A 24,685-nucleotide genomic window follows, 5' to 3' on the forward strand; every position below is an offset into this window, starting at 1 on the left:
TAGCTCAGTGACAGAGCGCATGCTTTGCATGCAGACAGCCCAAGGTCTGGTATCTCCAGGTAGGGCTGTGTATGTGTGTGTGTGGATTCCTCTCTGAAGCCATCGAGAGCTGCTGCCAGTCAGTGCTGGTGATACTGAACTAGATGGATGAGGTTACAGGTATCTGAAGAAGTGTGCATGCAGACGAAAGCTCATACCAAAAACAAAGTTAGTTGGTCTCTAAGATGCTACTGGAAGGATTTTTATTTATTTTTTATTTTGTTTAGATGGATGAGGAAGAGTGGTGGGAGCTGCCCACCCAAGAGCTCCCCAGGGAGGGCACAGAATACAATGTGTTTAGATCCCGGATCCTGGTGGTGGGACACTGAAGAGCAGTCTGCAGAAGGGGCAAGCTGGGAGGTGCTAGAAGCAGGGGGTTTGAGCAATCAAGGGGTTGGTCAAGAGAAAGAGGGCTTTTCAGGAGAGGGTTAGAGGCTGAGAGTCACAGTGTGAACGCAGACTCAGGCTGGGAGGAGTCAGAGGTTGTCCTTGCTACCCAAAAGCAGGACAGCCCCAGTCCTAGTGGCTCTTGTCCCCCTCTGACACCCCAATCAAGGAGAGTCCTGAACATTGCTGAGCAGTGGGTCATATAGGCCCAGAGGAGGAGCCCAACCCCTCTTTGCAACCTTTGGAGGGATCCAGAGGTAGAGGCAAGAGGGCAAGTGGTCAGTTTCAGACTAAAGTCATGGTGTTTTCAAAGAATTATAGGACCCATGGATGGTATACATGGATAATCAGTTGACTGAACAAGTTAAAGTCTTTAAATAACTCGGCCTTATTTTTCAGTCAACAGGGTCATGGGGAGCACATCAGAAATATGCAAAGGGGAAAGCGTCTCAAAGTGCCAAACTTCTGACACGCTTTTTCCATACGAAAGGTGGCAGTCATATCCCATCAGCACTTGAAGTGTGTAAAGCTAAACCCCTAGCACCTATATGGGGCTCAGATTTGGACAGGCGCTCACCTTGGATCTACAGAAGCTGTTCAGCTCCTAAGGCAATTTTTTTCTGTTCCATTCAGTGTTCCAAATGCTTCATTGCGCTTGGAGGCTAATCTCTCCTCTGTTGAATTGCAGATTTGGTGTAGGACATTTAATTATTGGCTTCGGCTAAATTTAAACCCCACCGGTCTACTACCCTTAGTATCGCAAGATTGCCATGAGAGGACTTGGACTAAAATTGTGGAACAAACTGCCTCAGAAGGTGGTGGACTCTCCTTCCTTGGAGGTTTTTAAAGAGAGGTTGGATGGCTATGTGTCCGGGGTTCTTTAGCTGTGATTCCTGCATTGTAGGGGTTTGGATTGGATGGACCTCAAGGTCCCTCGCAACTCTACAATTCTATGTTTCCTGTCTCTTGTTTGCTCACATTCCTCTGAGCCTTTTTGCCCAAGGCTTCATTCCTAGCCCCTTCCTATCTTCTCAGGCTACTGCCCCCTCCTTTCCTGCTTCTTCCTCATCCCCCCTTTCCCTAGGCACTTTTCAGCTGCTGTGCCCCCAGAAACCTCTTTGCTTGTCCCATCCCACCATAGGGCAGCTTAGTCCTTATCAGTGCCAAAGGAAGTGGGGGGCTTGAGGGCACAAACAGAAAAGAATAATTCATGAATCAAAAAGGCTCTTCTTGACCCCCTTCACTGGCTAAAATTGAATAGTTAAGAGCAACATATTTTATTAACAAGATTTGACAAACAGTACTGCAGACTTCTTTCTGGCACATCGTTGAATATTGAGATTGATGTTAAACGCCTTCTGTTTTTTGTTTTTTTTTTAAATCAAAACAAAAAAGCACCTTTCTACAAGCAAGCAAAACGCAGCATTTCTTTCTCGTCTGCTGCAATGCAACAATTTGAGTGGGCAGATTGGATTTGTATAGGACCTGCCTTGAAAGCAGCCTTCTTATTTAGGCCACGGAAGAAGAAGAAAAACAACCCTCCTCTCATGCTGCCATCTTGAAATGTGTGGTTACTGATCCACTTGCTTGTAGCCTCCATTTTTATGCCCTTTCCCACTCACCTTCCATCTGTTATGGGTTTGTCTGTTTGTTTTGCAGCCGCCATTTTGGACGACCCGATGGAGTGCAGTAGAGGTGAACGGCTCTCTATCACCCTGGCCAGGAATCGGATAAATCGAGCTCCGGAGCGAGCGGGGAAAGCCAAAGTGGAGGTGGACATTTTCGAGCTGCTGAGAGACAGCGAATATGAAACAGCCGAGACCAGTATGTATGTCTCTGGGACCTGGGTTTTGTGAGCAGCGCTCAATTTCTAAGAATAACGGGAAGTGCCAGCTTCTGAACTAGAGATCCTACCTTTGTGCAAATGTCTTACTGCTTTTTCTGTGGTTTTCTGTTGCAAACTCACAGTTCTTTCTCCCCCACTCTTTCCCATTTATTCTCATGACAACCCTGTGAAGTAGGTTAGACTCAAAGTTATTGACTGGTCCAGTGAGCTTTATGGCAGATTTGAACACCACACCGCCCTGGCTCTCAGTTCCTGCTTGGATAAAGAACTAGGAAAAAGAATTTCATGTGGAGAGAGATTGCTAAGCACTCTGAATTGTAGCTCTGTGAGGAAACTCCAGACAACTCTCAGCCCCTTAAACTACAGCTCCTGGAATACTTTGCAGGGAAACCATGACTGTTTGGAGTGGTATCACAGTGCTTTGAATGTGTGGTGTGAATGTGGCTCAATTTTTTTTTCTTGTCTCGTTCCCATGAGACATTGGACATTGGGGTTGGACTAGATGACCCCCCAGGATCCTTTCCAACTCTACAGTTCTATGATTCATGGTCCCTCCTATGCATTACATTCAGAAAGAGGCGTTCCTCTGCATCCTTATTGCCAAAAGCAATCTAATTGGAACCAATGGGATTACTCACAAATAGTAAGTGTTGTGCTTGATTGTAGGCTCCAAGAAGATCAGGACTCACATTAGTAACACTGCATGTCTCTTTAGCTGTGACAGTGCCCTCAAGACATTGGCCTGTGATAATTACCTGAAGTGTGTAATGGGGTTTGATAATGGCCTAGCAGGATGGCTGTGCTCCTGACGTTGAGCCCCTCTCTCAATTTATGAAGCACACGTGAGTAAAGACCGTAAAATTTCCATCATGCTCCTGGCTTGCTGCACGGGGCACTTCCAGAGCAGGAACATTGGTTAGCGTATTAAAATACATTAGGTAGCATTTATCAATTAACACGCTGTAAACACCACTTTGCGCCTCGTTATAAAGACACGAATGTTTGCAATACCTCTTGGGTCTCATGCTTTATAATCCTGGCGATTCTCTTCTTGGAATTCCCACACATAGACTCCTCACATTTACAGGATTTCTCTGATTTTAGCACATGTAAAGCGCATGAATCTCAGCTTTTGTGTTGTTATTTCAAGTTAGCTTTTAGCATTGTCAGGTGTGAAATATATATAAAATACTGCCTGCTGTGAATCCAGAAAGCAAGGATGGCAGAAATCCACAGAAGTGGGGTCTTGCACCAGCTATTAGCTATGGCAATTAAGTGAATACAGCTGCTCTGAATGTTTGCCCACCAACTATTTTTGAAGGGCACATGGGGAGCTTTTGTGCAGACCACATTGCTGCCCCTTCAAACAGTATCTTTTGCACTGCTATTGACAGCTGTCACACCCCCTCTTATCTGCTGCTTTGACATTTCCCTCTCCAGTTCCTGCCCTTCTTTCTCCTTCTCCAAGAGATCCCAGCCAGTCAGGGACCACCCAAATGTGTTGATGCTACAGTGACACATAGCTAGCAGGATCTGAATGCATAATGAACTGTCATTAGGGCAAGGGAAACGGAAAGGGGGGGCAATGCTTCCTGCCCATATTATGATTAGCCAAACACTTTCACTCACTCCCTTTTTGCAACCTGCCCCACCCCCCACCGCACCCCCACCCCCCCAAAATGCCCAAAGAGGATGATTGGGCAGCTGATAAATGTATTTGCAAAAAGTTCCCCATCTGTCTCTTAGCTCACCCTATAAATAGTAACCCTATGTTCAGAGGTTCCTTTTTAAAGCTGTCTAAGTTCATGGATACTAGAAGATATTGAGGTAGCCATCAGAGTTCATTGCACAGAGTGTAGAAGGCCATGGTTTACGGGACCCAAATTCCCCTCAACGTTTTGGAATCAACTCATGCTGAAATCAGCTCATATTCAAAACTTCAGCCAGTTCTTAACATTCGGAGTGTGGAACTGCAGGCAAGAAGTCCTCAAGTCCTACAAAGTTGGCATTCAGTGGTTTGGAAACAGAAGCTTTTTTTATAAATAAATAAAAAAAAACCAGTAGACTGCCCTGTCTGTCCCTGATGCCTGAAAGCTCCTTTCATACTTTAGTGACATCCTTTAGTGACATCCCAGACTTTGAAGAGGCAGCATTAATATTTCGACTCACCAAGCGGAAGAGCACTCAAAAGATGAGGAATTGGATATACGCAAGATTCCCAGACAGCCCTCTGCTTGCCTCCCCCCTCCCCACCCTTCCAGCTTTTAGGTCATCTAAGAAATAGGCTCCATAAATTTAAGGATTTGCTAGTGCTCAGGTTTTGCCTGCCTTTTCACCTTTGGCTCTGTGCAATTGCTTGTTATGGCATACAATATTAATAGAAGCCATTTAGATACTTTAACCTATGGCTGTGAGGCTTTCAAACATCTCTTTAATACCATTGTCAGGTTTCGGGCATTTTGAATTACTCCTAAGTACCACTGTTAGCCGGCTAAATCTCATATCCCCACAATTACATGCATCTAGAATGATGATATTATGTATTCTATACTATTAGCATTTTAAAGAGGGTCCTATGAGATACACATTCATCCTTTACCCCATCTCTTCCTGTCTTTTTTGCTTATTCTATTTCTTTCCTCCTCTCCTGTTTTTCCCTTTATTAAATCTTCAAAGATAATACATGAATATAGAAAGGCATCCATCAGTGAAAAAGAAAGGGGGGGGGGACAAGGAAGAAAAGAAACATTACATCAGCTGCTGTACAATAAAATGATTGTGATGTAGTTCTTAACCAGTAAAATCCTCTCTCTCTCTCTCTCTCTCTCTCTCTCTCTCTCTCTCTCTCTTCCTTTTCCCCATTCCATCTCACAGATTTCCCTACTGTGTGAATTTATCTCACCATTATGATAATATTTCAAACTCCTTCAAACCATTCTATGAGAAGCTAGATTAGAGGGTTGAGCTCCAGATCAGCTAACTACTGCAGTATTAATAAATTAATAAATTGTCCAGTAGCACCTTAAGGTAAAGGTACCCCTGACCATTAGGTCCAGTCACGGACGACTCTGGGGTTGCAGCGCTCATCTCGCTCTATAGGCCAAGGGAGCCGGCATTTGTCCGCAGATAGCTTCCGGGCCATGTGGCCAGCATGACTAAGCCGCTTCTGGCGAACCAAAGCAGAGCATGGAAACATCATTTACCTTCCCGGAGCAGTACCTATTTATCTACTTGCACTTTGAGGTGCTTTCGAACTGCTAGGTGGGCAGGAGCTGGGACCGAACAATGGGAGCTCACCCCATCGCGGGATTCAAACCGCCAACCTTCTGATCGGCAAGCCCTAGGCTCAGTGGTTTACACCACAGCACCACCTGCGTCCCGTAGCACCTTAGAGACCAACTAAGTTTGTTCTTGGTATAAGCTTTCGTGTGCATGCACACTTCTTCAGATACACTGAAACAGAAATCACCAGACCCTTATATATAGTGGGAGGGTGGGGTGGCGTTTTTCTCAGAAGGGTAGTAGGAGATGGGTGATTGACTCAATGGGTATGGTAAACCTGTTGACGGCTGTTAATGACTGCAATTAGTCCTACAGGAAAAAGCAAGGGGTAGTATGCAGATGACCATGTGTAATGAGACAAAAATCCCATATCTCTATTCAGACCAGGTCTCTCCATAGCTTTCAGTTTAGTAATAAGTTGTAATTCAGCAACTTCTCTTTCAAGTCTATTTCTGAAATTCTTTTGTAATAAGACAGCTGCTTTGAGATCCTGTGTTGAATGTCCTGGGAGATTGAAGTGTTCTCCTACTGGCTTTTCTGTCTTGTGATTCCTGATGTCAGATTTATGTCCATTTATCCTTTGGCGTAGGGTTTGCCTGTTTTGATTTACTGTCTGGTATTCAATTGTGGGCTTACCAACATATGAAGAATTTGCTGGATCAAGCCAATGGCCCACTTGTCCTTACAGTGGTCAGGCAGATGCCTGCGGGAAACCGGCAAGCATCACCTAGGCACAAGGGCACCCTCCCTCCCTGCAGTTTCCAGCAACTTGCATTCAAGAGCATTACTGTCTCTGACCATGGAGGCAGCGCATAACCATCATGGCTAGTAGTCATTGATAGCCTTCTCCCACGTGATTTTGCCCAACCCTCTTTTAAACCCATCCAACTTGGTAGCCATTACTGCCTCTATTGGGAGAGAGTTCCATGGTTTAACTATGTGCTGCATGAAAATGTACATTCTTGTATCAGTCCTGAATCGCCCAACATTCAGCTTCATTGAAAGTCCATGAGTTCTGGTCTTATGAGAGACGTAGAAAAACTTTTCTCTCTTTCCTCTCTCCATGCCGTGCATATTTTTTCTTATACACATCTATGATCTTTTTCTCTAAACTAAAAAGTTGCAGATTCTGTGACCTTTCCTCACAGGAAAGTCACTCCGTCCCCTTGATCATTTGGGCTGCCCTTGGCTGAAACTTTCCCATCCCTACAATAGGGTCAGATATTTCCAGCTGTTCTCTGATGTCAAGAACAATCAAGGGACGTTTTTCTGTTGCGTCATGGTGTCTCCTGATATCAGTAGTAAGAAGGGGGGCCCATTGCGCTCTAGCCTTACAATTGACACAGATGTACCCACAGGCTGCTCACAGAGGACTAGGCACCCTTGTCTGCAACACTCTGCCCTCCTTCACCAATTAAGCCAGATGGCGTGACTTCTCATCTTTTAAGTAGGCTGTATAGCTTTAGACATCTCTGAACAGGAAGAGGAAGAAACATGAAGTCAACACAAGCAGGTTACAATTGCCCTGCTGTTCAGAACTACCATTGACTCCAGGGGAGGGAGGGGGGGCAGAAAGAAAGACTTTTCTATAGTTTCAAACACTGTTCCAAACCCTCCAAGTGTCTCTATTTTCCAGGGACAGTCCCGGATTTACAGAAGCTGTCCTGGTTTCTGATTTGATCACAGAATGTCCTGCTTTTCCTTAGAAAGTCCCTATTTTCTTCAAAGAAAAGTTGGAAGGTATGGAGTTATGTAACCCCCGAGTCAAGGAGATAAGTAACCATGCAACCTTTAGAAGACATCAGAAGGCAGCCCTGTATAGGGAAGTTTTTTCATATTTAATATTTTTTTATGTTTTTAGATATGTTGGAAGCTGCCCAGAGTGGCTGGGGCAACCCAGTTAGATGGGTGGGGTATAAATAATAACATTTATTATTATTATTATTATTATTATTATTATTATTATTATTATTATTATTTTAAGATCCCTATTTTCATCAGAGAAATGTTGGAGGGTATGACTGCTCTATAAAGCTTCTCCAAGAGACAGGAATTTGGAATCTTCTAGAAGACCCCCAAAGTATTTGTAATTGGAATAAATCTTTCTCTTCATTTATTAACGTTCTAATAAATTATTGCTTGCGATGCTGAAATATTATTTGACCAGCTAATTGGCAATGTGTTTATATACATATATATATATATATAACAATTAAATCTAAAAGCTGATTGGAACCTTGCAAATTTCCAATTTTGAGTTATAATTGACTAGGCTATAAATATACAATACCGAACTGGTTCTTCATCTTTTATTTTCCTGCTCAAAAAGCTGGTTTTGAGGGGGAGGGGGGGAGATAATTTTTATATTTAAAGAGGGGTTTTCAGGGTTTTAATCTCTTTCTAAACCAGAACAAATGCAGTGACTTCTTAATCGGGTTCAAGTGTGGCTTGACATGGTGTCTCTGTACCAAACAAAAGGCAACCATGTTGACTGATTCTTGTAAGAAAAAGCACCACAAATTACCGTGTATTGGAATGATCCAGCAGTGGAAAAAATGAAAAGAAAAAGGTTATTGAGAGGGGGCACTCTTTGCAATTACAGGTAAAACCTGCCTTCCTTGTTTCTTTGACTTCCTAAATCTCTTTATAGAAGGCAATGAATGTGGCCTGTGTAGTTGTAAGCCGGCTTACTCAGAAGGTCTAGAAAAGAGCCTCTTCCTGCTCCCCTCCCCTTCACCAGTCCACCTCCTGCAGTCTTTTGCATTGTGTGACACCTCTGTAAATTTCTCTCCATTCATTATAAGGACCTACATGGAGGCTTTGCACCCGGCCAAATGAATGGGGTGGATTTGGGGCTTTAATTTAAAACAGGGAAGGCAATATTTCAGAGGGTTTAAGCTGGTCTTCTGTCTAGGTTTAGCGGGACGTATTAGAGCAGGAAGGGAGGTTAGAGCAAGTTTCTGCTCAAAGATGTTACCATGGTGTGATGAATTGTGATCTCTGGACTGGCCTCAAAAGGCATTTTGTCTGTGTGTGATGAGCAGCAGAGGGCAGGGGAAGATTACATGAGTCAGCAACAGAAGCTGTCATCTCTAATTGAGCATGGTGCGGAATGAGGAGGGGCTCCTCATTTTACTGCAAAACCTGTTTAAAAAAACAGGGGAAATGGGGACTGGGTAGAATTCCACAGGGATAATCTCATACCAACATATTCAGTCCTGCTGGACCATAAAGATTCAGCTAGAGGAGCTCATCACATCCTTCTGGGCTCGGTATGCTATCTGTGAAATTTCATACCAATAACAAACTTACGGGAGTTGGTCTCTAAGGTGCTACTGGAAGGATTTATTTATTTATTTATTTTGTTGTGAAAATGCAGTGGTTTGGAGAATAGTGTGTTTAAGCATATTGGGGCAGGTCTGCAGCACAGCAGACCTCCCAGGGATAGCCCAGACCTAGTCATGAGCAATTCCATTTCCATTTCTCTCTGTTTCTCATTTTTCCAGGTTTAAGTTCATTTCCACATCATTTTGAGGGTTTATTTATTTATTTTTAAGCCGTTATGAAAATTCATTAGGGAATTAGCCAGAACAACCATTAGGAAGACTTGGGAAACACAATCAGTGGTAGAGAAATCTAGAGGATCTTCAAACAACCAATTAAACGTGATTACTGTGGGCGGAGAAGTCCCCTAAGGCAAGGTCCCTTCACACTCCTAGGCATATTTACAGGCCTCACCTGTGGCCCCCACAGCAAAGGGTTGAAAGGAATTCTTCCTCCTTGCTACAAAAACCTTGGTTATGTCAACCTGGCAAGTGCAGCATAGCCCCACCAGTTTGGCTATCACCCCGGTGCACATGGCAAGCCTAACTGGTACCCCTACAGACCCCTGATGCCAAAGCAGCCTGACCAAAGAGTGCCTGGTACCCAAAAACTCTTGAGGTATCCATCCCGCCAGCTCTTAACTTGTCCTTTCCTGCCCAGATCAAAACCCACTCCACTCCCAACAGAACAGATTAGGCAAAAGAAGAAGAGTCCCAAGGCCAAAAAGGAGCTCACCCCCAAAAATCCTACTCAGCCCCCAAACAAGCAACTAGTAAAGGTCAAACTGCAAAAACATGTTAAGAGGTCGCTTTGAAGATATGAGTGATGAGTTTGGGGAGGAATCTGCTTATAAAGTCTAGCTTCATTCCTGTCTTGATTGGTCCCTTGGCCCACCTGACCATATTCCAGCTCATTCAGGGGAGGGGGTGACAATTCTGAGTCTTCTTTCAGGGGTGTAAGAATGTGGCAGATTCAACCCCATGCCAGAATGGGAGCATCATTCTCCCAATAGGCACATTTCTGCATGCAATTTTGCATAATATACACATTTTTTTCAAAGCAATTCCCCCCAATGTATTGAATCTTTGTATGCTATTTTTAACTAATTAATGCATTTTTATGCACTGTTTACCCTAGTGTATGTTATGTTTGAGTACATTACTTGGCTGGAAAACTGTGTTGCAAAATTGGCAAAGTGAGGCTCTCAAAGGAGGTTTCCGTTTTGGTTCATGTATTGTTTCAGAAAGTATGGATTTCTCTGTAAAGGAGGAGTAAAATCAAATTTCTTCCCGATGCCTATCTAGACCTTCCCTCTTAATTTTCAGCCATCGTTCTTTCTTTTTAAAAGATAGCACAGCATCAAATCTCTAACCTTTTCTTGTGCAGATATAAAGTAAAGTGTGCAGGCATCATTCTACCCATCTGGGTACCAAGAAGTTAAGTTGCTTTCACTCTGTTCCCTTGCCACAGAATGTCTGTCTATGGGACCACACTGGAAACTTCTGAATTTTCCCTTTCATCTGCTCTTTTGATCCTCTCCCACTGCACCAGAGTCAACTTTTCCAGGGAGTCAAGGGGCTGCAATGGTAAAAGAGATCCTAGAAACCTTGGAACTCCATTGCAAGCACAAAAGATAAGAGCATAGGAGGACCCTGCTGGATCAGGCCAATGGCCTGTCTAGTCCAGCACACTGTTCTCACAGTGGCCAAGCAGATACCTGTGGGAATCACGCAAGCAGGACCTGAGCACAAGAGCAACTTTCCCTTCCTGTAGTTTCCAGAAGAAAAAAACAACGTCCTTGTCTCTATCCACTTTCTCCCTGTTACAGGTGGGTAGCCGTGTTGGTCTGCCATAGTCGAAACAAAATAGAAAATTCTTTCCAGTAGCACCTTAGAGACCAACTGAGTTTGTTCTTGGTATGAGCTTTCGTGTGCATCATGCACACTTCTTCAGATACACTGAAACAGAAGTCACCAGATCCTTAAATATAGTGAGGGAGTGGGGAGCGGTATTACTCAGAAGGGTGGTGGGAATGGGTGATCAGCTGATAGGTGTGGAAAACCTGTTAAAAAAAGCTGATCATCCATTCCCACCACCCTTCTGAGTAATACCCCTCCCCACACGAAAGCTCATACCAAGAACAAACTCAGTTGGTCTCTAAGGTGCTACTGGAAAGAATTTTCTATTTTGTTTCCACTTTATCCCTGCCATGCATAATTGTATAGATTTCTATCATGTCACTCCTTACTCACCTTTTCTCTAAACCTGTCCTCAGATTGCATCACTCCATCCCCTTGATCATTTGGGTTGCCCTTTGCTGAACCTTTTCCGACTCTACAGCATCCTTTTCTGAGGTTTGATCTCTCTGGGGCTATTGATTCCATCTAGGAATTCAGCTGGATATTGTAGTACTGGTGTGGACAGGCATTTAATGTTCTCTTTAGCAAGCGGACGGCTGAACGAGCTTCTAACTGCATGTGACAGCTGTGTTTTGTTTTGCTTTGCTTAATTTGAAACACTGGTTGTCGGCTTTAGAGAATTCGGATCTTAGCAGGATGGGATTTGAGAAATGAATTGTTAACCGCTTCATGGTTCGTGAGCCATCGATATTGAGCAGTGTGCCCAGGCACCCAGAACCCTTAGCCTGTTCTTTGTCATATCATCACCATCATCAGATACATTGCCAGCCCTTCACCAGCATATCCCAGGGCAAATTGCAACAATTTAAAATTCAGAATTTAATACAGTTAAAACAGGCTACCTTTGCAGGAGTCGAAGTCCAGATAAAGAGGTGCCTCTGCAGCATTCGCTGAAAGCTGTATAGTGAAGATGGCAGATACACCTCTGTGGGGAGGAACTTTCATGATTTAGGGGCTGCTGCAGAGAAGGCCCTCTCCTGGGCCATCACCACCTGAAACCTCTGAGGGTGGAGGAGGTACCAAGAGCACCCCTTCTGCTGATCTTTCTTGTAGAAAAGGAGGCAGTTGCTTAAATATTAATATCAAAGAGGTTCAGTAAACACCCCCGAAGAGGACATCACAAGTGACCAAAAAGGTTGTATCTGAGGAGACGTTTTTTGTAATCATGCAAGGTTGGGAGGATTTGAGGATAAGGAGGCCGGTCATAAAATAATAAAATTGTGGAACTGGGAGGGATCCCAAGGGTCATCTAGTCCAACCCCCTACAATGCAGGAATCTCAGCAAAAGCATCCATGACATCCAACCTCTGCTTAAAAACCTCCAATGGGGTTTAAAAACACAACTTCTGGGGATTATTTGCTGCTCAGTGCCTCTGAGGGAAATTAGTACCCTGGCATCATAACGACAGGTGGGTGGTCCTGGCAACCTTTCAAAGTCGTGTCATGTGAGAGGGGAGGGGGAGATAGTGACTTGGTTCAATCCAGCTTTCTGCAGGATTCAGGGAAGCCTCTCATGCACCCAAGCCAAGAGTTCAGTCCAGCTTACTGCAGGGGCAGTGGATCCTGTCACATCGAGTCTTGGGCAGGTGGCCATGTTTTTGGGGAAATGGTCTCATGGGCCTCATGGAGAGGTTTGGTGGGCTCAGTCTAGCCCGTGAGCCAGAGGTTCCCAACTTCTGTTCTCCATGGACCAATCCATTGCCATCTTCACTTCACTTCAGTCCACTGGACGTTTTCACCTTGAAATACTAAGTCTGCTCTCTCAACCCCCCCCCCCCCATCACTTTTCTTTTTCCTGTTTCCTGTGGAGGTTGTTCAAGCTCTGTTGTTATGACAACTTAGCCCCTTCTCCGGGCATATTTTCTCCTCAGCTACCTGCGAGACAAAGGGTGACAAAGCATTCAGCTAACTTTCCCTTTTTACATGTGTGACAAACAAACAAACAAACAAACCCACAACACCATCCCCACCCACTGAGGACTTTTGACTCCTTCACACACACATACCTACACATGCACACAAAGATTGTTTCTTCTTAGTGCTTCATACTCTGAAGCATAATTGAAAGCCTTCGGCTTTTGTGAGGGACCAATGAAGCCTTCTTGAATAGAAGGTACTTCCTGCAAAGTGCTTATATTCTTATCTATAAAGAGTGATTTAAGGCATGGGACAATTGCCAGGCAGCTGCTTTGTAAAGAAGAAAGAAGGCAAGTGTGGAAGCTTTCCAAATAAGTTTGGAAGGGGGCATAATAGAAATGCCAGGGAGGTAAATGGGTTCGAAATAAGGCTCTGCATGTCAGGTTAGAACCATGGAGAGAGAAATTCAAGGTGCTCTTCTCCTGTTTCCTGGTGGCACAGAATCATAGACCTATACCAAGTGCAATGGACATTTCTTCAATAATAGGGAGGTAGACTCTGAACCAAGTGCTTCATTGGTGTTCATTGTACATGCACAAACACAGACCCTAACCACTGATCAATAAAGATGGCATCACCAAAGCACATGCGGTTTCAACACAGTGTTATATTCAGGTGCAGTAATGCCAGCTGCGCACAGCCCCCTTAGGGAGAACCTAGCCTGCATACTCTCCTCTCCCACTGGACTATGAAAAGCCCTGTTGCAGGTCTGGATTAAGAGCCCTACCCAGAGTTTTGTATAGAGCCATATTCTAAGGCTGAGTAAGATTAGAGATGGGCTGACTCACTTCTGATTGACCGTAGAAATAGCTTGGTTCATTTTTTAAAGCCAATCTGAAGTTCGTAAATCATCCAGCCAGAGTCCCCAAGACTCTCCCACTTTTTAATTTCCATATAGTGTGCTGTTATGGGGCAGCAGAAATGGCAAGAGGTCATATTGCCCTTATTCCCTTTCTTATTTCATTGGATGTGTTGCCACTTACGTTGGGTACGGTGTTGGAAAAGAGGTTGGGAGATTGCGGGGCTGGGTTGGTCGGAGGAATCTTGGGAATGATGATGCTTTATTAGACTTGTTCGTCACTTGTTCCACAGAGGTCCCAGCATGTTTAAAAACAGAAATACATTATAATATTATAATAATTTTTATTGTGGTCCAATGACCCATAACATGGATTCAGAATAAAATACAGATTCATACCAACAACCCCCCAGGGAAGGGAGACTGAAGCATTATTTGTTTTGTCATGGGTATGTTGACACATGGGACGCGGGTGGCGCTGTGGGTTAAACCACAGAGCCTAGGGCTTGCCAATCAGAAGGTTGGCGGTTTGAATCCCCACGACAGGGTGAGCTCCCATTGCTCGGTCCTTGCTCCTGCCAACCTAGCAGTTTGAAAGCACGTCAAAGTGCAAGTAAATAAATAGGTACCGCTCTGGTGGAAAGGTAAACGGCGTTCCGTGCGCTGCTCTGGTTTGCCAGAAGCAGCTTAGTCATGCTGGCCACATGACCCGGAAGCTGTACGCTGGCTCCCTCGGCCAATAAAACAAGATGAGCACCACAACCCCAGAGTCGTCTGCGACTGGACCTAATGGTCAGGGGTCCCTTTACCATTTACCTTTATGTTGACATTATAATATTAATACCTTCATTCAAAAACACAAGTAACTAGCTTTTCCATCGATTGCCATTTGTTCCAGTTTAGCATTGAATAGTGTGGTTTCTGAGGGGGGGGCAGGTGCCTAGAAAGCCTAAAGGAGCTTGCAAAGCTCATGTCTTCCTATGAGTTTTTTAATAAGCCCTTGAGTTTGTATTGAATCTAAAGCTTGGAGAACTCCACTGACATTCCTAGTTAAGATACAAATACCTGTGAGGCACCTGAATTCAAAGTGCAGCAGTCAAAAACAAGGGGCGCCATCTTTAAACATGTCCTGCACACAACACTGATAATGTGTCAAAATATTTTTGCAGACGGTGCAAAGATGCCTGCAGAAACCCTGGAAATTGTAGGGTTTCCCCTGTCACTATTTGAAAAGCTCTGTTCTAGAGATATACCGGTAATACACAGAGAGAAAGGAATGAGAAGGGAAAGGATGTGGGAGCTCTTGGGTGACTTCTCACGAAGTCACCACCTCACACTCTCAGGAGTTGTGTCCTTGCGAAAGAGGGATTTGTTCTGAAACCTCTGCAGCTTCTACGATTTCTCTGCTAGAGAGATGTTATCATCCCTATTATGAGAAAGGGCAGAGAAGGCCGGATGTCTTAATAGGGAAAATTGAGAGTAACTCTCTGGAGTCTTGGCTCTCTGTACCATCCTCAAGCCACTACATTATGCATTCATGGTTTTTTAAATATAATAAAAAGGCTGAAAGTAACCATTATGATAATGTCCAGGTCTCTTGACAACGCAGAACCGTGGTCTTTTCTTCAAGGATTTCTTAATAATGTATGCTGAGAATGCAATAACTTTTTCCCCCCCAGAAAGATTTGAAATAACACAGAGGCTGCCATGTCCCTGTATAAACTATTCTGACTTCATTACTTTTGTTTTCAATTTGGCTTTGTTCCCTCTTGAAGAGATGTGGACAATTATGAGCAATCGGTAGAGAAGTACTATGATGCCCAGTAGTTTCACTTAATTAAATTGTTACAGTAGGCAAAGAGGTTGACCACTAGGGCTGGAGGAGAAATTTCATTTAAAAGATGAATCTATCAAATCCACACCTTCCAAAACAAAAATGTGAACAAAATCACAGCTATCCTTCAAAAATGGCACTTATCTGAATTTTGCAATGCAGTGCTCCAACCAAGCACTGTTTACAAAATTGCATTTGTTGGGGGAAATTGCTTGTAAAATTGTGTACATTGGTCAAAACTGTACATAAACACATATTTGTTAGGGGGGAATAGCACTAAATTTGTGATTCTCCATACCTTAACCAAAAAACAACAACAACCCCAAATACATACATTTAAAAACAGCATTACAAAAGTGTAATAGACAATGTGTGTGTGTGTGTGTGTGTGTGTGTGAGAGAGAGAGAGAGAGAGAGAGAGAACACCCATCCATGCAAAAAAATCATAAATAGTTAAAAGCCAAAGGCCTAATGAAAGAAGAGGAGTTTTGCCTGGGGCCTAAAGATATGAGCCTCATTAGGGACAGCATTCCACAAGTGGGGAACCACCGCTGAAAAGTATGTTAGGTGAATCTGGATACCTATTTTGCTACAGTCTGCTCACATTGTCCTTTTCATCACAGTTTATCTTTCTTTTCACTTATCACAGGGCTGCAGGTGGGGAAGGCGTTTGCATCTGCGAATGCTCCCTCATAGAGAAACACCTTACCTGAACGTGCTCATAATAGCTCAACAAAACAAGCATCCATGTGGCATAGTGATGTTGGAACAGGGAGAGCCAGGTTCAGATTGCTATTCAGCCATGAATCTCACTAGATGTCCTCAGGCCAATGGCCTGCAGCCTGACCTGCTTTGTTTACTCGAGGTTACCAGTAACTCTTTCTTCTCTCTCTCTCTCTCTCTCTCTCTCTCTCTCTCTCTCTCTCCTGCTGGCTGACTTTCCCCAGTGTGCCAGATCCTTCCAAAAGGGGTGGTTGGTGTTCTGGGGCCATCTTCAAGTCCTGCTTCCAGCTCCATCATCAGCAATATCTGCGGGGAGAAAGAGGTGAGTGGAGTGATTCTTGCTCTCAGCACTGCAGCCTATGGACAGAGGTTTGCAGTGCTTACATGCAGCCAAGCAACTGGAGATTAAGGGACAGGTCACAGCTCAGTGGTAGCACACTTATTTCGCATGCAGGAGTTCTCGGGATCGATATTTGTTATCTACAGTAATCTACAGCACTCCCTCTCAAGCATCGTTCTTTAACCCTGGGTCCCTAGGTGCTGTCGGGCTACAAATTCTAAGATCCCTGACATTTGGCAAGGCCACCTGGGGACCCAAGGTAGAAGGACGCTGCTCTGAAGGGTCAGGTAGCCAGGGAGGGAGGGGGGACCTCTCTACCTGAGAACTTGGAAAGCCACTGCCAGTCAATTTGCACAGTACTAGGCAGAATTGACCCATTCTGATTCTTCACTCCAAATTGGCTTTGCATATTAATACATATTCACCCCCCCCCTTTTTGACATGATTATCCAAAGATGACCTTGAAGGGGGGGGTTGCCACTGGTGGAAAAGTTCACAAAAAGCTGATCCCCAGATGCTGGTTTTCAGTGCATGGCAGAAATAAATCCATGTCTGATCTCCTGGCCATCATGTTAGCGCTTACGTGACTACACCTCCCCCTCCTTCCATCCTCAGTACTCCATTCCTCTCTCTGTTTTTGGAGTCTTACATCTAATGCAAAATCCTCATGGTAAGTTTCCAACCGGTGCACCTGATTTAATGTCGGATAAGCCCCATGCTCCCTGTGCTGACCAATCCCTATTCCCAGGGAACAGAACGGAGCTCTCATAATTCACCCGCTTAACTCCTAGTCGCATCTCTCTGCCATTTAGTGGACTCTGAAACGTGTCCCTCGCCACAAGGCTTTGGGAGTGATGGAAAGTCAACAAGTCCATAGGAGGCATTCGCAAATAATTTGCAGTAATTCACTGCCTTCAAGTTGCATGAGTCAGGAGGTGTGAGATCTTTCTGTAGCCCAGCCTTTCTCCAAAGTTTTTAAGTTGTGTATTGAATGCAGTTCTGCCTAGCCTCCAGCAAGGGCAGTGTAGATGCCAGAGAGGCATGTAAGAAGTACAAAACATGGCTTCAGAATTCCCTTTCCGGCTTCCGTGCTTCTAAAAAGCAAGTTACTGTCCTTTATTGTGGTTGTGCCCAGACCATATATTTTAAGCACATGGTATCCCCCCAGAGAATCTTGGGGAATGTAGTTTAACCCCACAGTTCCCAGGATTCTTTGAGGGAAGCCATGTTCTTTATAAATGGATGGTATGTACGGTGCCATAAATACAAATAATTAAATAAAATCATTTTTGTCACACCCTTCCTCCCAAAGAAGATCAGAACTGAATAAATTAAAAGGAGCCCATATAAAATGATAACAGCATGGCATCCAAAATACCCAGGGGAGCTCAAAAGCCTGTTTTTTAAAAAGCTGAAAAAGCAGAGAGGGAGCCATACAAATTTCCTGGGGGTGGGAGTGCCAGAAGCCCAGGGGTCAATACAGAAAGGGTGCTGTCATGTTTGGCAACCCTACAAATACCTGAGAGAACATGAAGATGGGTGCCTTGTGGAAGATCTCGATTCTCAGGCAGGGGTATGTGAATGAAAGTCGTCATTTGGGTGACCTGGACACAAACTGTTCAGGGCTTTATAGATTAAAAACAACACTTTGAGCTGTATTTGGAAAGGAATAGGTGGGCAGCAGGGGCGGGGAGGGGGATAACATGAACCATGCATCACACCTTCATGAGGTTGATCAAAAAACATGCTTGAAGTCTTCCCCATCTCTGCTCACTGGGGTATTTTCTTTCAAGTCACTTTGTTAAAGTTCATATCTGCTTCAGTGTCTATTTTCAAAAACATCCTCGGTTTCCTTTCACCAGGGTTGGCCCAAGACATGCTGGCACCTGAGGTGAACCACAAAATGGCACCCACACACACCAGGGGAGAAAGATCTACATCAGGAAAAGGGGGCGGGGATAAATATATACATATGGATCTTGCCACTTGAGGCAGCCGCCTCACCTTGCCTCATTCTCCATGTTATCTTTACCCAGGGACACCTATCACCTTTTGATGCCCTTATTAGAGACTAGAAAAATACCTGTCATTATAATGGGCCTATAAAGAAACAAGGGAAGAGATGTCCACTATATCTGGAGGTCATTTACTCCTCTGTTCTTGAAACTTTGCACCAATCATGTCCCACAGAGCAAATTTTGAGCTGGAACATTGGTTAGTGGGAGTGTAGTTTCCTGGTTGAGTCTCTGACACCTTTAGTTAAAAGGGGGTCTAAGGCAGTAGATCTAGAAACTTCCTGGCCCAAGTTGGCACTTCTGGGCTAAGAGCTCCAATGGTCTGATGACCCAGAGCCATGTTTCCTAATCCATTTCCAACAGCATAGCAGCTAATTTGCAGAATCTGCCATATCTTTGGTTCAATAAAGGGACTTTCAGAAGGTCAGAACTTATGAGATCAGTCTGTAGCTTGGAGCTTTAAAATAATTTGGCACCCATTGCAAAGGAAGCTGATTTTCAGTTCCATTGAGACCATGGGATTACGTCAATTTGCTGTCTCTCTCAAGACAGCCATTTGAAAAAACATCTAGACTTTGATAGGACCGAGAGGCAGATCTCCTCAATGCTTCCTAAATGATTGGTGTGAAAGGTTTCATAGCAATTTATTTGAGTGAGAGAGTTGGGTTTTTTTTTAAGAAGCTGTTGAAATTAGAAATACATTAAGGTTTAAATGTTTAATGATTTTCTTTGTGTCTTTGCTGAAATCTGTGATAGCATCTCTGAAGTCTTCAAAACTGTAGTGCTTTATTCCTCTCTGTTTCATTACATGTGTATTTCTTACGATTATGCTCTGCTACATACCTGGCACCTTATAAACCCTGGTAAATTATATGCATCTCTGGATAGTTTGCTTTGAGGAAACACCATGAAATGAAAGCTTAGAAGGGCAAGAAACACTCTCTTGTTGGCAACTGTAGTGTGTGCACTGTTGTCTCTGAGCAGAGACACACAAGGGCATAGCATGTTTTGCTGGCACCCGGGGCGGCTCTCACTGCCCAAGCTGCTGGGTGGGTGCTCACGCACTGGGCAGGGGTGAGTACAGAGGGTGCTCTTCACGCAACCCTCACTGCTGGAGCCAGGCAAGGTGCGATGCAGGGAGCACCTGGTTTGCCCCCCCCCCCCGATTGTGCTCCTGGTCCTGGGGCAATGCCCCCCTGCCCCCATGCTATGCCACTGGAGACACGTGACACACCGTGACAGTGTCATGATGCCCTTCCAACTTCCCTTTCTCTGGATGCTGAGCTTCTGGCGGCTTGGGACAGCTTTTCCCTCCCCTCAACTGGGCCCCAGATTACTGTAGATATACTTTAATCCAACAGAGCTTGATTGGGCTCGCTGAGAACAAAGCTATCCCCTTTCCACATAGAACTTCTGCAGTACCATATAGCAAAATATCCCAAATAATCCTCTGCAGGTGGCATTAGATAAATTATGGAGATGCTTCTCATTCAAAGGCTTGTGTGATTATTCTGCTGCTCTGAACACCCACTGTGGGCAGCCTGTTCAGCCCAGACAACCAGCATTCCCCATTGTCACTTGGCTGCCCTCCCACCTGTTGCCAAAATGCTAGAAAGGGCCATCCCTGTTGCTCGTTCGCTATTGCTTTCTCTCTTCTTTCTCTGCCTGTATCTATTTCTGTTGCATGCTGTGTGTTTGCTGGCTTGCCCCAGTTCAGATTGACAACATTCTTCAGTGTCAAAGCGCTGCCATTAGGAACTCCACTTTATATTCGTCCTCATTTACTTCATCTCAGTCCATTGATCTTGGCCATTTTTCATTTCTTCAAGCATTCTCAGGGCTCGTCCACACTTTCCTTCGCCACATATTTTTATTGTATTGTGTACCGATTAATTCCCCCAGCCCTGAGAGCTTTTCTCCTTCTTCCGCAACCATGCCTTGCAAAAATCTGATCTTACACCCTGACTTGAAGCAAAACCCCTCCTCGGAATTCCCACACATCTTGTAAGATCCGATTCAGCGGGTAAGATTGGAGTATTGCAAGGCGCAACTGCGGAACGACAATAAAAGTTCTTTGACCCGTGGGAATTAATGGATACACAATACAATCAAAATGTGGGTCAAGCAAAAGTGTGGACATATTGGCCACACTATTTCTGTCATAGTAAAGCGGGTATATCCAGGTGCAGCTCAGATTGGGGAGTTTGGGCACCATGTTTCTGTGCTGCTGAATCCCACACACTCTGGACACACAAATGATTCAACCCTGGGTGGTGCCCTACTGACCTGTGCCAGCTGCAAGGTTGCATGGCTGGATACTTTCTTCCATGAGTGGAAGATCCCTGCTTCTAGTGCCGGAGAAATCTCTCCCAGTGCAGGGGAGAGGGCAGGGATGGATCAAAGATGAATGAGCCAAATAGTTCAGGTTCTAGGACCCAGAGATGCCTGGCAGGAGACAGTGTGTCACAATGCACTGTAGCTGGGAAAGGCCCCTACCTGAGATGGAGACAGAATGGCCTCAAGGAGTCAGGAGTGGAAGAGAGTTAGGGTGGAAAGGCAACAAACCTGTCCGGCACCCAGCTGAAAATTATTGGTCTGACTGCTACCCAATGGCATTGTTAGCCTGCATTTTTGCTGATGTGCATTCTGGGGGGAGGGGTCTCAAGAAATTGACATATTTGCACATGGGGAGGGGATGAAGGGCTTCATCCCACTTAAAAATACAAAACAAACTTCCTATCAAGGAGATGGGTTGCACCTGTTTGGGTTGAATAGCGACAAGGTTTTCCCATCCAAGTAGAAGTGTTAAATAGCAGAGCAATTCTAGGTTGAATTGTGGATTTCACCCAAAACTGCTGTTATGAATGACCACTCTGCTTGGTTTTTTTATACCCAGGCTTCAGCAGAATTTTTGCAGACTGTACATTTTACATTTGATGACCAGTTGACCTCACTGTTTACAATTTCTTTTCCCTTTCTGTGCCTGTGTAACACAAACATATCCTGGATTTGCACACCTTGCAGAAATATTTCTGGAACAAGAGCGGCACCTATAAATGTTCCATATCCATAGTGAAAGGGCTATAGCTCGGCCGCAGAGCATCTGTTCTGCATGCAGAAGACTCCAGGTTCAATCTTTGGCATTTCTGGGTACTGCCAGAAACCCTGGAGAGCTGCTGATAGTCTGTGTAGACAATACTGAACCAGTTGAACACATGGCCCAAGTGTAAAGCAATGGCCTATACTCATATATCAACAAAGCAGAAGAGAGGAGAGTTGCTGTACAGGTTCAAAGCTGAAGCAGGGAGATGTGTAGAAAGAACAGCCCAAGGTCATCCAAGGTTCCCCAGCTGAGCCAAGGGTTTGATCCCGAGTCTTTCTCTCCATACCGATCCCTCCATCCAATTGACGGTGTTTGGCTGCAAGGCTCAGATTCCATCTGGCACTGCTGACTGATCAACAAGCCCCTCCTCATCCCGTGGGCGCCCCGTCTGCTTTAGTTAAGAGAAGCTGCCTGGAGGCACACAGTCTGCCTTTCTCCCTCTTAATCAACCCCGGGCTGAGGGCCGTGGAGTGAAATCGAGGCGGATAGCAGCTTATTGCTCTTTAACTTTTCTATTACCAACCAAACTGCTTATGCCTTCAATAAAGCAGCCACCGCAGCTGGTTAACAGCCTTCCCCCAAGAGGTGTGTGATTGCAGGCACAGGGCAATAGCTTCCGGAAGCCCTGGTAATGGAAGCAAAGAGGACTTGACATTCCCCTAATGTGGCATAACCAGATGTTTCCCTTTGCCTCGTTTTATGCTTCTTCCAATCATTTGCTTTGCAAAAAAACAAAAACAAAAAAACCACATTTCTCTGTTTTCCCCTTGCATCTCACAAGCGCTCGGAACCATATCATCCTCTTGGATCTTCCCTACTTGAGGTGGTCCCCTGACATCAGGTCCCCAAGATGAGTATAGGAAATAATGCTTTGAAGAAACCACTCAGTTCCCCTTGCTCAGAGCCTGGTGTCACTGAGTTTTCCTGGGAGGCTGCCAAACTCCCCTTTCTCTGCTTTGATTTATTAATGGCAAATGAGCTATTATTAGGATTCATGGCTCTGGTCCCTCTGGAGAACGAGTCTCATGATGGTAGCAGATTTGTTTCTGCAAATGCAACAGGAGTGCAGACCCAAATGACTGGCTGCATTGCCTTTAATCATTCTTACAGACTAATAATGGGGGTGCAGTTCTGAGAGTTTTGCAACCAATCACAGAAGATCCTGCAATGAGGAAGTCCTGCAATTTTTAGATCAACCACTCCAACACATTGTGCCTTGTCAACCTCTTATCTAAAGGTGGGCAGTTGAGAAAACTCTTGTAATATATGTCTGGGGAAGTGAAGTGATTTAAATCAGTTTTGGCTAGGGCCTGTTGAGAAGGCAAGGCAGGCAACAGTAGGCAGAGCCAAAGCAAATGGCAGGTGGAGCCAACTAATTTTAGCTGTGTCCCCATCCTCCTCCTGGCTGAGTTCTGCAGGGGGAAACACTGGGACTAAGGAGGAGGAGGACCACCACATGTGGTGGTTGTGTAAAGTAATTAAGAAATTCTGGGAAATGATCTATAATGAACAAAACAAACAAACAAACAACTTAAGAGAACATCTCCCAAGAAACCAGAAGCTTTCCTTCTGGCAATAGTAACAACAGAAGTCCATATATATATATATATATATATAGCACAAAAATGGAGAACAGAAGTAGTACCAATCAAAGAGGAACGTACTTTAAGTTGTTGTAATATGCGAAGCTAGCAGGTCTGGCTAGTAAGATAAGAGAACAAGTCGATCAAGAATATAAAAGGTCTGGGAAATGTTTGCAGAGTATTTTAAAATCGGTATAAACAAGTGAACAGATTAGCAAGACTTGAATAAATTCAGCAGTATAAGACGAAGTAAGAGGAAAATTAGTAAACTTGGTAACTTAGAATACGGAGAAGAGAGGGAAAGAAAGGACACGGGAGAAGGAGAGTAAGGAAAGTCCTTAGGTGTCTTTTGTTGTGTCCTTGTTTGGTTGTCGTTTTGTTTTCATTTTTTCCCCTTTTAATTTTTCCTTATTCATTTTGAATGGTATGTAAACAACAACAACAACCTGCAAATAAAAATTACTTTTTTAAAAAAAGGAGGAGGAGGAGCCTAACAGACAGTGCCACTGGGTAGCCAGCTGGGTGTCCAAATCATGGTTATACAGCAGGCATAGGCAAACTCGGCCCTCCAGATGCTTTGAGACTACAATTCCCATCATCCCTGACCACTGGTCCTGTTAGCTAGGGATGATGGGAGTTGTAGTCCCAAAACATCTGGAGGGCCGAGTTTGCCTATGCCTGTTATACAGCGAAGCTTGGAAGATTGAAGGCACACAGTGCATTGTTAAACTATGGCACTTGCTCTGATGGTCACCAGCTCAGACTGCTTTAAAAGAGGATTGGACAAATGGATGGAAGAGAATTCTATCAATGGCTACTAGCCAGGATGGCAACACTGCCTCCATGTTCAGAGGCAGGGGGCATAGTGGGTGGGGGGGCAAGCTACCAGGGTTATGGCCCAAGGGACCTTTTTGTGGGGGCACTGCTCACGCCGCCCTGCCAGTCCTGTGCCACTTTGCAAGTCTGGGATCTGATCTGAATGATTCTCCAGGAGAATCATGCAGACCAGATCCCAGCATTGCAAAGCGGCGCAGGACTGGCAGGGTAGCAAGAGGAGGACGCAACAGCAAAGTGCCCTTTGATCCCGCCCTTGCTTCTCATGCCACCCTGCCAGCCCCAAGTCACTTTGCAAGCCTCAGTGGTGAGGGCTGGGCTGGTGTGGCAGACTCTGCTCACCCTCCACCCCAGGTACCAGCAAACCACGCTATGCCAGTGTTTTTCAACCACTGTTCCGCGGCACACTAGTGTGCCGCGAGATGTTGCCTGGTGTGCCGTGGGGAAAATTGTGTTTATTTGATTCCTATTCAAGAGAATTACTTTATATATAGTCAATATAGGCACAGAGTTAAATTTTTTAACATTTTCTAATGGTGGTGTGCCTCGTGATTTTTTTCATAAAACAAGTGTGCCCTTGCCCAAAAAAGGTTGAAAAACACTGCGCTATGCTACTGGTCAGTAATGCTTCTGAACCCCAGTTGCAGGAAGCCACAGGAGGGGAGAGTGCTCTTGGGTCCCGTTTGTGGATGCCCCACAAGCATTTGGCTGCCCACTGTGGGAATAGGTTACTAGCCATT

The 24,685-nt window shown here is 44.7% G+C and overlaps 1 protein-coding gene across 1 annotated transcript in view; it reads left to right on the forward strand.

The window, feature by feature from the left end:
* GRIK4 (glutamate ionotropic receptor kainate type subunit 4) overlaps positions 1-24,685 on the forward strand; it is a 440,303-nt gene that overhangs the window by 268,230 nt on the left and 147,388 nt on the right. The window contains exons 3-4 of the mRNA XM_033171758.1: positions 2,086-2,250; positions 16,295-16,392. Coding sequence (XP_033027649.1) covers positions 2,086-2,250; positions 16,295-16,392 — 263 coding nt within the window. The remainder of the gene's footprint in view (positions 1-2,085; positions 2,251-16,294; positions 16,393-24,685) is intronic.

The sequence above is a fragment of the Lacerta agilis genome, chromosome 15, assembly GCF_009819535.1.
Source record: "Lacerta agilis isolate rLacAgi1 chromosome 15, rLacAgi1.pri, whole genome shotgun sequence".
NCBI classification, from domain to species: Eukaryota; Metazoa; Chordata; class Lepidosauria; order Squamata; family Lacertidae; genus Lacerta; species Lacerta agilis.